The following is a 16,279-nucleotide window of genomic DNA, read 5'->3' as shown; positions in this document are numbered from 1 at the left end:
ATGACTGCTTGTCCAGCATAATCCCCAACATGGATATGCAGGTGGGCTCCTGGGTCCAGGAGAAATCCTGCCCCGATCCTGAAGGCTTTATAATTGTGCGTTTGGCTCCAGGGTACACAAAGGAAAGAAGAAACCTGCACTGTGCATGTGTTCTTTAGGTCAGTGGTGTAGATGTTAGGTGTCTGGGTTAAAACAGAGGTGATATCCCTGACCCAGAGACTAGACAGTGGCTACAATTCCTCCCTCCTGCATTATGCCCCTATGGCTGTGTTCTTGGCATCTCTGTGATCATGCCGTGGGCTGAGTGGGACGTCTTCTTAACTAGACTGTGAGCCCACTGTTGGGTAGGGACTGTCTCTATGTGTTGCCGACTTGTGCTTCCCAAGCGCTTAGTACACTGCTCTGCACACAGTAAGCGCTCAATAAATATGATTGATTAACTAGTTGGCAGTTAAATAATGTTCCCTCTGGTGGAGTCTTATGGTCCGCTCCATTTCCATCACTTCCTTTGTGCTCCACTCTAAGACCTGATTTAGCCCCATTTTGATCCTGCTAGGAAAAGAGCCAACTAGTTGGCCCATCCCGAGGGAAAGAATTAATTATGAATACTCCTACACTAATGCTAGAAAACCAAGGAGATAAAATGGGCAAATTTGAATGCATGACATCTATTGAGAAAGTTGATTTAGCTGCCATTTTTTAGACTTTCCTGAGGGAAGAAAAGTAATTCCTGAATAGTGTTTCCAAGTTAAAAAGATCCTTATAGGAAAGGCCGAACTGGGGGAGACATTTGGGTAGTGATCACGAAAATCTTATCAGTCACGATGAGTGCCATGGAATCTCCATGGTTAGAAATGCCTGGACCATAAAAATATTATAATAAGACAGCACTGGAGATAGAGATCAGGATAAAGAAATAGAGTAGGCAAAGAATGGAAAGAGTAAGGGACGCTATGCACTTGAGCGGGTAGTAATGGTGGGACACTTCACTTACCCTCATGTAGTTCTGCTGACTAACTCATCAGAACCGGAAGTGGCAGTGGCTTTCAGGGAGGATAACTGTTTTCTGAAAAACTAATTCTAGAACCCAAAGAATGATAATAACCTAAATTTGATTCTGAGAAGCAGAAAGGATCTGGTGCAGAAAACATATGAGAGAACCACTTTACAGGAGTGAGCACAGTACAATCAAATTACCTAAATTTAAAAAAAGTACTTACAAGAAACCTGGAAGCTGCTTGAAAGCACTGTATTAGAGACCCAAGTAAAATATGTTCCATGGAACAAATGAAACAGTGAAATGGTTGCAGAAGCCTGTGAGTGAAACAAGCATATCCATTTCAGTAGCTTCTGGGATTTCCCTCGGTGAACAAACTTGGCTTCCTTTCTGGGACAGCTATAATATTAATCCTCTTCCACTGAATAACTCTCCTTTCACAGGGTGGACCACTGGAACAATGAGAAGGAGAGAATTGTGGCGATCACCGACAAGACACTTTTGATCTGCAAATACGACTTCATCATGCTTAGCTGTGTCCAGTTTCAGCGAATCCCCCTGAAGTACATCGATCGTATTTGCTTGGGCAAATTTGCCTTTCCTGGGAAGTCTTTGGATACGTGAGTATCAGGCCTTTATCAAATCTTGCTCACTTGTGGAATCAGCTGCAGAGGCCTCAAGAGAGACCAAAACTCTTTTAACCTAGTGTTCCAAAGAAGAGGAAAGGGGCCATTGCAGATTAGGATGGATTCTGGACCAGAAAGAAATGGAGGAGGTGGGCAATTATTATCATAACAAAGAGGGAACACATTATCCTCAGCACCAGTGTTTTGATTCTGGAACAACTCATCACAATTTCAGGAGCCCTGCCAAAGTATGGGAAGAGCTGGTTTAAAAACTTTACAGGTAAATAGATTAGAGAACATATATTTCCCAAACTCTGGGCAGATACATGTATTTTGTAGCAGTAGCAGGAAGGCATTCTAAGGTTTGCTGAAATCTATCACAACTGAATAATAATAATGATAATTACTAAATATCAATATTATAATATAATAATATAATTTATAACACATTTCTCCAAAGCTCTTTTATATTATTTTATATTATTTTTCGTATTGCTCTGATAATACCTCCGTGAAGGGAGAAGTAGACATTGTTTTCCTTAGTTAAGGAAGTGGAAGCACAGATAGAATGCAACTTGCACAAGGTCACACGGGATGCCAGTGGTAAAACACTGGTTAGACACTCTCATGACCACAATCCTTTCAGTAGAGCAGACTGTGTTCAGTAAACTTTTCCTTGTTTAAAGGCCTGGAGATGATGGCAAGATGGTAATGTAACCTCATAAGTATAGTTGCATGGGCTGTATTTGGACATATGTGAATAATAATAATAACTGCGGTATTTGTTAGGTGCTTACTATGTGCCAAGCACTGTTCTAAGCGCTGGGGTAGATACAAGATAATTGGGTTGGATACAGTCCCTGTCCCACATAGCGCTCACAGTCTTAATCCCCATTTCACAGATGAGGGAACTGAGGCACAGAAAAGTGAAGTTACTTGCCCAAGGTCACCCAGAAGACAAGTGACATAGCTGGGATTAGAACCCATGACCTTCTGACTCCCAGGCCTGTGCTCTAGCCACTGGGGAGGGAGGGGGTGGGTGGTGTGTGTGTGTGTGTGTGTGTGTGTGTGTGTGTGTGTGTGACCTGTTAATTTCAGTAACTATTATGAATGGTGGCCTATGAATGCCAAATACGAATGTCGTCAGTGACATATTTCAACACGGACCATGTATATAGTGCTTATAAACTGAGTTGTTTTGTTTTAATCACCAATTGCCATGTGTTTAAAGGAATGGTGGGTGGGGGAACAACTCAAGACTGTGGTTCATTTATTCGGTGAGATTGAAGGTAGATTCTCTTTGAATTAGAGCGTGCAGTGATAGGTAGGTGGAATGGGGAAATGGTAAAAGGGCTGAATCATCTCCAGAGGTTACAAGCTCCCTTGTTTGTGAGTTTCTAGGGTGGAAACTCCCCTTGGGGTCTGACAAACTTTTGTGAAAGGAACGTGGGAGTGGTGTAAGAGTCCCTATTTTCTATTTATCACTGGGCAAATTCCCAGTTGTAAGTTTTTTCAGTGGTTATTTTATTCCTACTGTCTTTAAAATCCTCTGAAAAATGGAAAGAGAACTCACCCAATAAACACTAACCTTGAGATGGAAGCCTTCCAGTCACTTTGAACAGCACAGTAAAGAAAAAGGAAAACATAATCTGTCCAGAGGAATAATACAAGACACTTAAAAATGAGGCAACAGCCTACTCTCAAACAATCTGAATTGGTTTTGCATTCTTTGGGATTCCATTTTTCACAAATACTAATGATATATAGCCAAGGCGAGTTAGACAAACACAACTCAAGGAATTACTTATACCCACTAATGAATAAACCAGGTTCTACAATAGGGTCAATGAGGCTTAGAAGTGAGTTTTAATAACCATTCTATATAGTGGGCAAGATCCTTCCAAAGTAAACCAAGGCAGCTGAGTTCATTTTATTTATTATAGGTATATTATAGGTATATTACACATTATATATTATTATAGGTATATTATGCATCATTCATAAAATTAATAGAATGATAAATATGTACACATATACCCCAGTGCTGCGGGGAGGAGTAGGTGGTAGGGCAGAGGGAGGGAGGGAGGGGATGGGGAGGGGTGGAGGAGCAGAGGAAAACAGGGGGCTCAGTCTGGGAAGGCCTTCTGGGGGAGGTGAGCTCTCAATAGGGCTTTGAAGGGAGGAAGAGAGCTAGCTTGGTGGATGTGTGGAGGGAGGGCATTCCAGTTCAGGGGAAGGACGTGGGTCGGGGGTCGATGGCTGGACAGGTGAGAATGAGGCACAGTGAGAAGGTTAGGGGCAGCAGAGGAGCGGAGGGTGCAGGCCCGTTTTTGGGTAGGGACTGTCTCTATATGTTGCCAACTTAGTACAGGGCTCTGCACACAGTAAGCGCTCAATAAATACAATTGAATGGATATATGGATGGAGAAATAGAGAAGGGAGGTGAGGTAGGAGGGGGCTAGAGGATGGGGAACTTTGAAGCCAGATGCCAAGTAGATCCTGAGAGTCAGTCCTCAAGGGTGGGTTCTGACCTGGGAGGTGGCACCACACCCTGCCACATTATTCACAGCGTCCCAGTTCATTCATCCCCAAAATCTCTCACAATCTCCTAGGTCCATCCTCTAGAAACAATCATTGCACTGAATTCAGATTTGAGGCCCATCCTCTAGAAACAATCATTGCACTGAATTCAAATTTGAGTTGAAATCATTCAATCAGTCCATTGCTTTCATTGAGCAACTTTTTATTTCCTGCCCTCAAGATGGTTACACTTAAATGGAGGAGGCAGACAACAAGCGTTTACAGATGGTACCTGAGGAAACTCGAAAGGATAAAGCAGGAGATAGTATAGAAGGCATCAGGGTGAAAGAGCTGAAAGAATACTTGAATGTCCAGATAAATGTCCAGTAAGAGGTATATATAAAAACTATGAATACACATCTTCTAGACTGTGAGCCCGTTGTTGGGTAGGGACTGTCTCTATATGTTGCTGACTTGTACTTCCCAAGTGCTTAGTACAGTGCTCTGCACACAGTAAGTGCTCAATAAATGTGATTGAATGAATGAATACAGTTGAATGAATCCTAAGATAAGAAATGATGTGGCCTAATGGAAAGAGGACTGGCCGTTATTCAGAGAACCTGGGCTCCATTCCTGTCTCCACCACTTGCCTGCTGTTTGTCCTTAGGCAAGTCACTTAACAGCTCTGTGCCTCAATTTACTCCTCTGCAAAATGGGGATTAAGTACCTGTTCTCCCTCCTACTAAGACAGTGAGCTTCATGTGGGACCGGGTCTGTGTCCAGCCTGATTATCTTGTGTCTATCCCAGGACTTAGAAAGAACAGTGCTTGTTACATAGTAAGCACTTAACAGATAGTATTATTATTAGTATTGCTACTATTATTACCCCTGTGCTTAGCACAGTTCTTGGCCCATAGTAGGTGCTTAGCAAATACCACAGCTATCATTATGCCCTATTCCTCCTGCTGAACTCTGTCTTGAACCCTCCTATTCAAAATAACCACCTAGCTCTCTTCAGGGCATATCAATATCAGCATTTGGAGGGAGGCTGGAAGAGGGTAAGACGTGACTGCATCTCCTTCAGGCCTCCTCTTCGGGATCAAAGGCTAGAAAGTGCGTCTTTGCCCCCAGAGCTCTAATTTGGCATCCTGTTCAGAGCGAGAGTTTCAAAGGGCCTTCGCTCCAAGTAAAACCGGCTCTAATCCCAGCCTGATTCAGCTGGGCTTGTGTCTGTCGGTACGTTATAATCACTGTTATAACTGTGGTTCTGTGGAACACCTTGTAAAATATTTTCTTACTGCTCTAGCAACATCTCCTGTCTAGACAATCTAATTATGAAAGCACGGAGCAAACAGCTGAAGCTGCACATAACCTCCAAGCGTTGCATAACTGGAAAAAAAAATTAGGGAAGAGTGCTGGTTCTGTTGGCTATTCTGACTTTCCTGACTAGAAGCCTTATCTGCTCTGGATGGGCAAGGTGGCTCTTAATTAAGAAGAAGCTGTCTGAAGCCATCATGGCATTCTGTTGCTCCAATCTGAGGGACGAGTCAAACCCTCCAGCCTATTTTCCAAATCCCGTCTTTCTGCTGACTTCAAAGATGGTCTGGACATTCTCCTGGTATATTTTTTAAGTTAGTGGCTTAGGAGTCAGCCCACACACCAGTGAACAGAGTTACAGCTCAGGTTTCTTGTTCTAAGAGTGCAGAAGCAGAAATGGAGTTCTGCTGAACAAGGAGGTGAGACATTTGGAAATGGCAAAACACAGAAGACTTCAAATGAAATTCCGGTTACTTTCCTGACTCCCCCTTCTGCTCTTCCATCCCAATTTCTGTGACCTTATTTATGCAGGCTGCAGTTCTATGCATTGATGGGTAAATCAGGTCTCCTCGATTCTGTCTTTGACTGCCACCCCCCTTTGTAAAGTGGATAAAGATGTCCATTATGAAATTAGATAATGGTCATAAAATGCCATGAGTTACTCAAAAAAGGGCCTAGGAAAAATGGCTTTGTCAGAGCTTGGACCAGATTTAGAGCCACGAGAAGCAGCGTGGGTCAGTGGAAAGAGCACGGGCTTTGGAGTCACAGGTCATGGGTTCAAATCTTGGCTCTGCCAATTGTAAGCTGTGTGACTTTGGGCAAGTCACTTAACTTCTCTGTGCCTGTTACCTCACCTGTAAAATGAGAGTTAAGACTATGAGCCCCACGTGAGACGACCTATTACCTTGTATGCCCCTAGCACTTAGACCAGTGCTTGGCACATAGTAAGTGCTTGATAAATGCCATCATTATTATTTAGGAAATCAATAGTAAATGCATATTTTAAACCAGGAATGTTTAACACTGCCTTTTTCCCAGTACTTGGATTTGCTGGACTTTGCAAAAGACTTCTCATATGTAGTGCTTTGGTTCTTAAGTGCATAGAAATCCGGTGTTTCCCCTTTTTTGGAGAGGAAGAGAAAATGCAGAGTCCTCCTCTGTTTGGCATTGGCTCTGAATAAAAGTGCAGTATTCCCTGTTGTTTCTGGCCTTTCTGCTTCCAGTTACAGCTCTTCAGGATTGCACCGTCATATCCCCAATTATGGATGGGAATGTTCCTGGCTCCCAGCGGGAAAGAAATCCGAGGGCTAATTACAGCTCAGTTTGGGAACAGTTGAGCATTTATTTAGGGTAAGATTCCACAGGCTCCATCAATCTTGTGGGCTCAACAGGTGGTTAGCCCCTTTCCTCTTTTCCATTAGCTAAAGAGTGCCATGGTACATCTTCTCCTAGATGTACTTCTTTGAGAGTTGTAAGAAAATAGAGTTTATTCCTTCTCAGTCCCCAGTTTCAACAATTCCCTCCTTCCACTTCCATCACAGGTCTTAAGGGTGGTTAGCCTGGTTATGGTCCTTTGATATTCATTCGGTCATATTTATGAGTGCTTACTGTGTGCAGAGCACTGTACTAAGCACTTGGGAAGTACAAGTCGGCAACATATAGAGACGGTTCCTACCCAACAACGGACTCAAAGGGGGATCTGCTCTTAACTCTGGCCATAACTGACACAAGAACCAAGGAATTACATCTGTATCTTCTCAGGAACTAGCTAAATTTGACAGGTTTAGGTACCATGGAATTTGTACTCGTTATTAGCAGGAAAAAAGAACAGAGCATAGGCTAAGTAGTAAAGAAAGGTCATCTGATAGACATTAAAGGAATAGGAGTTTTTTTGTTTTGTTTTGTTTTTTACAACCAGGCTCTAACTGACTATAGGCCAGAGATGATTATCATTATTATTATTGGGCCTCTTCCCATCTATGTGTTTGTCCTTCATTTTGTTCCTCAAAAACTATGTGGCTAAAGATGATCTTTGCCGCTCATGAGTGCTATTAGTGTACAATGCGAGAATACCCAAGTATCATTTCTTCTTAAAACTGAGTTAATTGAGTTCAGGCGACCAGTACCTAACTTGAAGGGAGGAGAATCCTTTCCTCCCTCATTTAGCGAGCAGAGGCATGAGGGCGTTTAAGGTGACTGTAGAAATAGCTCCACGATTTTGCTCCTCAGAGCTGGAGCGGCAACAAATTGAATTGCAGCATGGCTTCAAAAGTGTCTATCACTCCCTCTCTTTTTCCTCTTTAAGGTAACGAAAACTTCAGATAGAAATGAGGCAGACTTCATTGTTGTTTTCTTTGGCCGAGCATACTGTACCTTTCTACCATGCAAAATATTTAGCTCACAGAAGCTGCTAATCTCTGATGTTTACACCTCACCCCTCTTGGAATGGAGTTGCTTGCAATAATGGCAATTTCAGGGGCGTGTAGGTGTTGGGTGTTGCAATAGATGTGGAAGTCTCAGCAGCCACATTCTTTTTGGAGGCTGTTTGTGAGTAGAAAGGATGCCTGGCAAGCCAGTGAGCCTAGGAGGGGGTGGGGGTCAATCAGAGAGCAGAGCGGGAGAGATAGAATGGGAAACGGGAGCCGAGGGAATCGATCCCTGATATTTATTGACTGCTCACTGCATGCAGAGCGTTGTACTCAATTTCGCGGGTGAGTACAATAGAATTGAGAGACATGATCCCTGTCTTCAGGAAGCTTACACTCTAGGGAAGAATGGGATGGCTATGTTTTTCTGTTGTGTCTATTCTTCCTCTTCAAACCCTATCGGGGTGAAAAGATTAGTAATAATTATTGTATTGGTTAAGCACTTACTAGGTGCCAATCACTGTGGTAGGTCAAAGATAATCAGGTTGGACACAGCCCCTGGGCCCTGCATGGGGCTCACAGACTAAGTGGGAGGGAGAACACGTATTGAAATCTATAGCTCCAGGCTTATGGCTTGGTCGCTTTGGTCAGTCGGGTTGGCTCCCTCTCTGACTAGTGAGTTGTGCTTGGGGTCAACGTTAGAGGTGCCTTCCTCTAACCTTGTTTCTTTGGACAGACCCCAGATAATAATAATAATGGCATTTGTTAAGCGCTTACTATGTGCAAAGCACTGTTCTAAGCACTGGGGGGGGGGGGGTTACAAGGTGATCAGGTTGTCCCACGTGGGGCTCACAGTCTCAATCTCCATTTGACAGATGAGGTAACTGAGGCACAGAGAAGTGAAGTGACTTACCCAAGGTCACACAACAGACATGTGGTGGAGCTGGGATTGGAACCCATGACCTCTGACTCCCAAGCCTGGGCTCTTTCCACTGAGCCATGCTGCTTCCCTGATGTATTCAGGGACTAAGAAGCTTTCCCAAGGACAACAGTTGATGGCTTCTTGTGGGAGGTCATTTGAGAATAAAAAGGATGTCTGGCAGGCCACTGAGTTGGGGAGGGATGCTGGTTAATCAGAGAACATGGTATTCATTTACTGCTCACTGTTTGCAGAGCACTATACTTGGTACATGGGTGAGTACAATAGAACTGGGGGACATGATCCCTGCCCTCAAGGGGCAGTTGAGAGAGGAGTCTAGTGGATAGAACCCGGGCCTGGGAGTCAGAAGGTCCTGGGTTCTAATTCTGGCTCCACCATTTGTCTGCTGTATGACTCTGGGCAAGTCACTTCACTTCTCTGTGCCTCAGTTCCCTCATCTGTAAAATGAGGATTAAGACTGTGAGCCCCATGTGGATATGGACTCTGTCCAACCTTATTAGCTTGTATCTACCCCAGTGCTTAGGACCTTCCTGGCACATATAGTAAATGCTTAACAAATATCATTACAAAAAAGACTAAATATTTGCTTAGATGAAAGTATTCCCTTTAGCCAGAGGGTTGGGGAAGAGATTCCGCCTTGGAGCTAATGATGCCCCCCACCCTCCCAAGTGAGGATCATGTTCCAATACATGCCATGAAGAACATGGCCACGGGCAAATAATTCTTCATCAGTGTTTTTGACCTTGCCTTTGGAGACTCCTGCCAAAAATGCCCCATGTTTTCTCTTGGGAGGGCTGTTATCCACAATGAATGTCCTGGGAGGCTTGATGACAGGGATGAACGCGCAGTGGAGATTGGGATGGATGATAGGGTATTTACTGGCGGGCCTCTGGGGGGAGTTTCCCAAATGCCACCCTCCTGTTATTTTTGAGTCATGGACTGAGCCCAGGTGTCAGATTGGACATAGCCGCTTCCATTTTCTTCCATATTAATATTTTGTTACCAAGAAGTTGCTTGGATGAACACTTTTTGGGAAATTGCTGATTCTGAATGCCAACAGATAGCAGGATCTAAAAGCCATTCAGACTACCCTGAAGAGCAAATGGGTTGTGCCTGGTAGGAACCTAAAAAATGGAATTGAATTTAGCCCCTTAGATTTGGTACAAGGGCTTTTCTCAAACAGCCAGGTGCAGCTTCCAAGATTGATTGTCATACAGGAGGTGACATTAAGATTAATCCATGAAGAATTTGGATCAGTTCAGCCCTGTGTGGGTCAGGGACCATGTCCAATCTGATTGTCTTGAATCAGCTCTAGTGCTTAGCACAGTTTCTAGCACATGGGATAACCTTAATATAGCCTCATCATTATTGTTATAATTGCCAGTCTCTATAATCTGAAAGTATAAAAAGAAAATACTCATAGAATTGATGTTATTCACTTGGCTCTGGCAAGATTGAGTAGTTCTGGGAAAATGAATGACCCCTTTCTGAAGTGTGTGTGGTAGTTGACTGAGTAGACATCACACTAACCTGAGAATATATTTGAATCAAACCTGGAGTAGACTACTCCTTCCAAAAATAGATATAATAGTCATGGAAGACAGGGGGAAAAGTTGTCATTTTAGGTAACCCAGGCTGATATTTTCCTCTTTCTAGGGACTTCAGGTGTTAATCAGCCATGGTAATGTACGGTTATGTTTTAGAGACCAAACTATAGACAATGCTATGCAAAATAAAGGAATTGGAAAAGCAGATAAATCACATCTACCAGGTCATACGAAGAGAATGGATGATGGCAGGATAACCAATCAACAGCTGTAAAGTGAACTGAAAGGGGACACGTGCAACTGGGATGGCAGGAGAAATGATTTAGATGTAGTGAAACACCATTTCAAACAATGCAACATACCACTGAAAGGTTGGTTGACCCTATAGCAGACAGGTCAGCCAGGACAGAAATTGCAAAAATTGGGATACAAAGCAGTCAGACCCTCTATGAGATGAACACACAAGAACATTCAGGAATCATCTTTATGTACGGACAGTGGAGGAGGGAGGGGCAGCCATGCATTTTTATATGGTATTCATTATTCATTTATTCATTCAATCATATTTATTGAGAGCTTACTGTGTGCAGAGCACTGTACTAAGCGCTTGGGAAGTACAAGTTGGCAACATATAGAGACGGTCCCTACCCAACAAAGGGCTCACTTACTATGCTCCAGGCACTGTACTAAGCGCAGGGGTAAACTCTAGACCGTGAGCTTGTGGGCAGGGAATGTCTCCATTTAGTGTTATATTGTACTCTCCCATTTCCTTGGTACAGTGCTCTGCACACAGCGCTCAATAAATTCTATTGAATGAATATAAGCTAATCTGGTTGGATGTGGTCTGTGTCCAACTTGGGGCTCATAGCCTTAATCTTCATTTTACAGATGAGGTAACTGAGGCTCAGAGACGTTAAATGACTTGTCCAAAGTCACATAGTAGACAAATGGTTAAACAGGGATTAGAACGCAGGTCCTTCTGACTCCAAGGCCTGTACTCTTTCCCTAGGCCGCACTGCTTCTCTTGCATGCAAGGAAAGGATCTCATTGTCAGTAATGCCATCTTCATAATAATAATAATCGTTATGGTTCTTGTTATACGCTTACAATGTGCCTAGTGCTTTTCTAAACTTTGGGGTAGATACAAGTTGATCAGGTTGGACACAGTCTTACATGGGGCTCACAGTCTTAATCCCTATTTTACAGTTGAGGTGACTGAGTCACAGAGAAGTGAAGTTACTTATCCAAGGTCACACAGCAGACAAATGGTGGAACAGGGATTAGAACCCAGGTCCTTCCAACTTCCAGGCCTGTGCACTCTCCACTATTTGTCCTTTAGAAATGATAATGCATTCAGTTTTTCCCTAACATGTGTTTTCACTGTGCCATTTGCATAGAACACTTTTAAAGAATGGGGAATATTCTCCCAAAATACACATCTATCTAGTTACAAAACAAATGGCTGTGTGCCTATGTTCCATTTGGGTCACCTCACAGATACTCTAATGTGATTGTTTTCTTTAATGAGGTGATTCATCTTGTGTTCTAGGAGGAACATTGGTTTTAAGTAATGCCTTTCTTCCAAAGACCTCAAAGCACATTCACAAGATCCCATTCAGGAAAGTTCAGGCTTCTTATACCCATTTCACAGCTGAAGAAACTGAGGCATGAAGTTAAAGGACCTGTTCAAGATCTCACCATCAAGGTCTACATAGAACAAACTTGTGTTTGACTATTAAGAGGCTCATGGAACCTTGGAAACTGCTTAAAATTTTTCAGCTTTAAGCTTGGTATCTTTCTTGGAGACTGCAAGCTCGTTGTGGGCAGGGAAACGTATCTGTTATATTGTACTCTCTCCAAAGCTTAGTATAGTCCTCTGCACACTGTAAGCCCTCAATAAATATGACTGACATAATAGCTAACAAAAGAGCTCACTATTTTGCTATTTCAGCCACTTCAACTCTCCTTCCATTTCATTGGTGTTATACCAAGCAGTTCTCTTAGATTGCTGCTGAGTGGCAGAGAAAGAGCTAAAAGCTACGAAAATCCCAGAATGGCCAGGCTGCCAATAATATCAGAATGTCTCTAAAGTCCCTGGAAATGCCACCTTTGTCCTTGATGGGACTTGCCCAATAAGAGAGTTGCTCCATTGAGGACATCTCTTTTAATCCCTCCAAAGGGGAAGCGATTACCAAAGCTGTTGTCTTCACCCATAGGTCATTTAAAGGTGATGATGAAGAGCTCATCTTGACTTGCAAACCTGTCATTTAGCCTGAAACAATGGCACATTTAGCTTGAAACACTCTTACGTGAGAGTTAAGGGGAAAATGCATTGTGCATGCCACGCTTGTATTTCCTGTGTGAAGTTGATTTATCTGAGTATAAAAAATGTATTTTTTGCTATTTTTTTTATTTACGTACTCGACCTCACGTTCCTATCCCATCATGAGAGCAGAAAATCAGAGGTAAGGGCTTTGCTGATGATGGAAAAGTGTGTATGTGCGTTTGTGTGTGAGGGCATGTGTATGTCTGAAACTGTTCTGTTCTGAGTAAATATGTTTAGCAACTTTGCAGTTTTAGTCAAACCAATATATATGGATTTTAAGAATACTTTGGACGATTATTGGCAGGTAGTTTTTCTGTAAAATTAGAAAGTGTAACATAGTTTCCTTTGAAGATGACAAAATTAATAGGGCCCATTCTATCTGGTTACTCAAAGGGAAAACTGTATGACTGCTCAGAGAGTTCTATGCTGAAATTGTTCTGTGTTCTACACAATACTTGGTATTTGAAATAATTACCCCCACATGCCCCTACTGTGTACTAACTTCAAATGATTCTAGAGGAGGAGCCCCCAGAGCCCTTTTAGAAGTTCTAAAGTTATTCTGTGTGAAATCCTCGCAGAAAGGATGGTCCCAGAAATGGTGAGTTGCTTCCTGTAGGGTGGTGGCAAATGACATTCTTATCCATATCCACTTGATGGGGAAGGCTTAAGAAAGCTTCCACATTTAGGCCTCCTCTGCTATTTTGTGCGGAGCTACATCTGCGGCCTCATTTTTGAGTTGAACAGGGTCTGGTCGACTCATCCCTGGAAAGGGGCACTTCAAACCAAATACTTCAGCCTACAGGAAGGTGGTGCTGGTAACTCAGATGATGAGACTTTTCTTTCCTCAGATTTAGCTCTACTTTCTGCCCTGCCAGGAAGGGGCAAGTAGAGTTTATTTCAAACATCTGGGCCAAGAGACCACCTGTAGTCCTTGTCTCCCGTGGAAATTTCCAAAAGGGATCGGTTTATCCTCTCCTCTGCTATCCAAAGATTACTTTCTGGTTGCATTATTTTCCCTTTCAGTTGTTATTGTTCCAGCTGCAGAGTTTGGAACAGGAAGCGCATTTTCTTAACCTGTATGGTAGTGCCTCGGCAGGAGGCCTGTTGAGTCTTTAACTCTCCCCCATCATAAGCACGCGACAGGATTTTAATTAGTGTAAATTTATAAAGCAACTTAGAGAGTCTTGGATGGAAGTTGCTATTTAGATGCCTGCCTTGCTCTTTAGAGCTGCTTGGGAACAGTGGAAGCTCCCGTTGGACCTTTCCAAAGACCTGTGTAGGTTGCTGGTGAAGTTCCCACTTCTAGGTGAAGCTTGTGTGTTTCATACCAGAAAACAGGATGAAACTATACTTGAAATTGCCCTGTTTTCTTATATCTGGGCCTACATACCATTAGGAGTCCTTTGTCCTGAGGTTCTCCCACGCATGCCGATTCCTCAAATTTTATTCATCCTTACCTTTGGAAGCCACAGAAACCAGCTGTGGTACCTGTGGGCTTCCCAATGGCCAGATGCCTGGACCTGGGTTCTAATCCCTGCTCTGCCATTTGTCTGCTGTGTGATATTAGGCAAGTCAATTCACTTCTCTGTGCCTCAGTTACCTCATCTGTAAAATGGGGATTAAGACTATGAGCTCCATGTGGGCTAGGGACTGTGTCCAACATGATTTGTTGGTACCTGCCCCAGCGATTAGTACAGTACCTACCACATAGTAAATGCTTAACAAATACCACAATTTTATTATTATTATTATTATTATTATTATTACTGGAAAGATTCTCTGCGAGGAGGTGGAGCTGTTCCTCATTAACTGCCTGCTAAATGGGGGGCATCGCTCAGTGGAAAGCGTCAGAGGTCATGGGTTCAAATCCCAGCTCTGCCACATGTCGGTTGTGTGACTTTGGGCAAGCCACTTAACTTCTCTGTGCCTCAGTTACCTCATCTGTAAAATGGGGATTAAGACTGTAAGCCCCCTGTGGGACAACCTGATTACCTTGTATCCTCCCCAGCGCTTAGAACAGTGCGTTGCACATAGTAAGTGCTTAATAAATGTCATTATTATTATTATTGTTATTAATGTAGTGCATATATCTACATGAGAAGCAGCGTGGCTCAGTGGAAAGAGCCCGGGCTTTGGAGTCAGAGGTCATGGGTTCAAATCCTGGCTCCACCAATTGTCAGCTGTGTGACTTTGGGCAAGTCACTTCACCTCTCTGGGCCTCAGTTACCTCATCTGTAAACTGGAGATTAAGACTGTGAGCCCCCACGTGGGACAACCTGATCACCTTGTAACTTCCCCAGTGCTTTGCACATAGTAAGCAGTTAATAAATGCCATTATTATATTATTATCTATAATTCCATTTATTTTTGTTGCTATCGATGCCTGTCTACTTGTTTTGTTTTGTTGTCTGTCTCCCCCTTCTAGACTCTGAGCCCATTGTTGGGTAGGGATTTTCTCTGTCTGTTGCCAAATCGTACTTTCCAAATGCTTAGTACAGTGATCTGCACACAGTAAGTGCTTGATAAATGCAATTGAATGAATGAATGAAACCCAGTGTGCTCTTAATAAATGCTATTGTTGTAAAGAGGGAAAAAAGTGATAGAGTTGTAGGATGGCTAACCTGAGAAGTAATTTAGTCTAGTGGAGAGATCATAGGCCTGGGAGTTAGGGGATCTGGACTCTGCCACTTGGCTGCTGATTGAGCTTGGGCAAGTCACATAACTTCTCTGGATCTTAGTTTCCTCATCTGTGAAATGGGGACAAAATTCCTGTTCTTCCTCTCTCTTAGACTGTGAGCCTCATGAATGACAGGAACTGTGTCCTGCCTGATTATCTTGCATTTACTCTAGTGCTTAGTGCATTGCTAGGCACATAGTAAGTGCTTAGCAAATGCTATCATTATTATTTTCATTATTAATAATAACAGTAATATGAGAGCAAGCTGCAGCAATCTAGTACTAAGGCACATTTGGGACATTGAATCGGGTTCATCTGGGTGACAATCAGAGCCATAGTCCTGCCTGTCCGCTGGGATTGAGGAAGAATTCACACTTCACAAATCTCTGAACCACTTGAACATCTCTTCTAAATTGATAATAAAGTGTTTTGGATGTTTTTCTGATGCTGAGATGCCCACTTCAATCCAGATTTAGCTCAAATGTAAGCATCTGGTATCTTTTTTATATATTATGTTCCCTACTTTGATGGGCCAGTGCAAAGTGAGCCAGAACTGGGTAGTGAATTATGGCTTGTCACAAAGGGAGGAGGATATGATGCCTTCAGCTTTTCCATTAAAGACCTGCCTTAAATCAGGTTGGCCCTTCCACAAATGGGGATGAACACAGGTTACTAGGGGCCCAGTCAATCATGGTGAATGGCTTTGAGAGCTGGTTTGATGGACTGTAAGTCTAAATACTTATAGAACCAAGGAAGCATGCCATCTCTCTGGGTTAAAGAGAGGCATTATTGTCTCAGCAACCTCTTTGTCAGTTTTCTTTTTCCCCACCTCATCTACGTGGAAAACTAGGGGCCATGGGATTATAATTTTTTTTTTGTTGATGGCTGCACATTCTTCAGGAATGAATCCCAGTGAATTGTCTTTCTCTTTTCATGGCTTCTTTCCCAACTCCATCCCTGTCT

General features: G+C 43.0%; 1 protein-coding gene across 1 annotated transcript in view; it reads left to right on the top strand.

Moving 5' to 3' along the window:
• Positions 1-16,279, top strand: part of TPRG1 (tumor protein p63 regulated 1) — a 117,495-nt gene that overhangs the window by 49,858 nt on the left and 51,358 nt on the right. Inside the window, exon 4 of the mRNA XM_038749735.1 lies at positions 1,441-1,617. Coding sequence (XP_038605663.1) covers positions 1,441-1,617 — 177 coding nt within the window. The remainder of the gene's footprint in view (positions 1-1,440; positions 1,618-16,279) is intronic.

The sequence above is a fragment of the Tachyglossus aculeatus genome, chromosome 7, assembly GCF_015852505.1.
Source record: "Tachyglossus aculeatus isolate mTacAcu1 chromosome 7, mTacAcu1.pri, whole genome shotgun sequence".
Classification (NCBI taxonomy): domain Eukaryota; kingdom Metazoa; phylum Chordata; class Mammalia; order Monotremata; family Tachyglossidae; genus Tachyglossus; species Tachyglossus aculeatus.
Note: the sequence above shows the minus strand (reverse complement) of the source record. Positions and strands in the feature narration are given on the sequence as shown.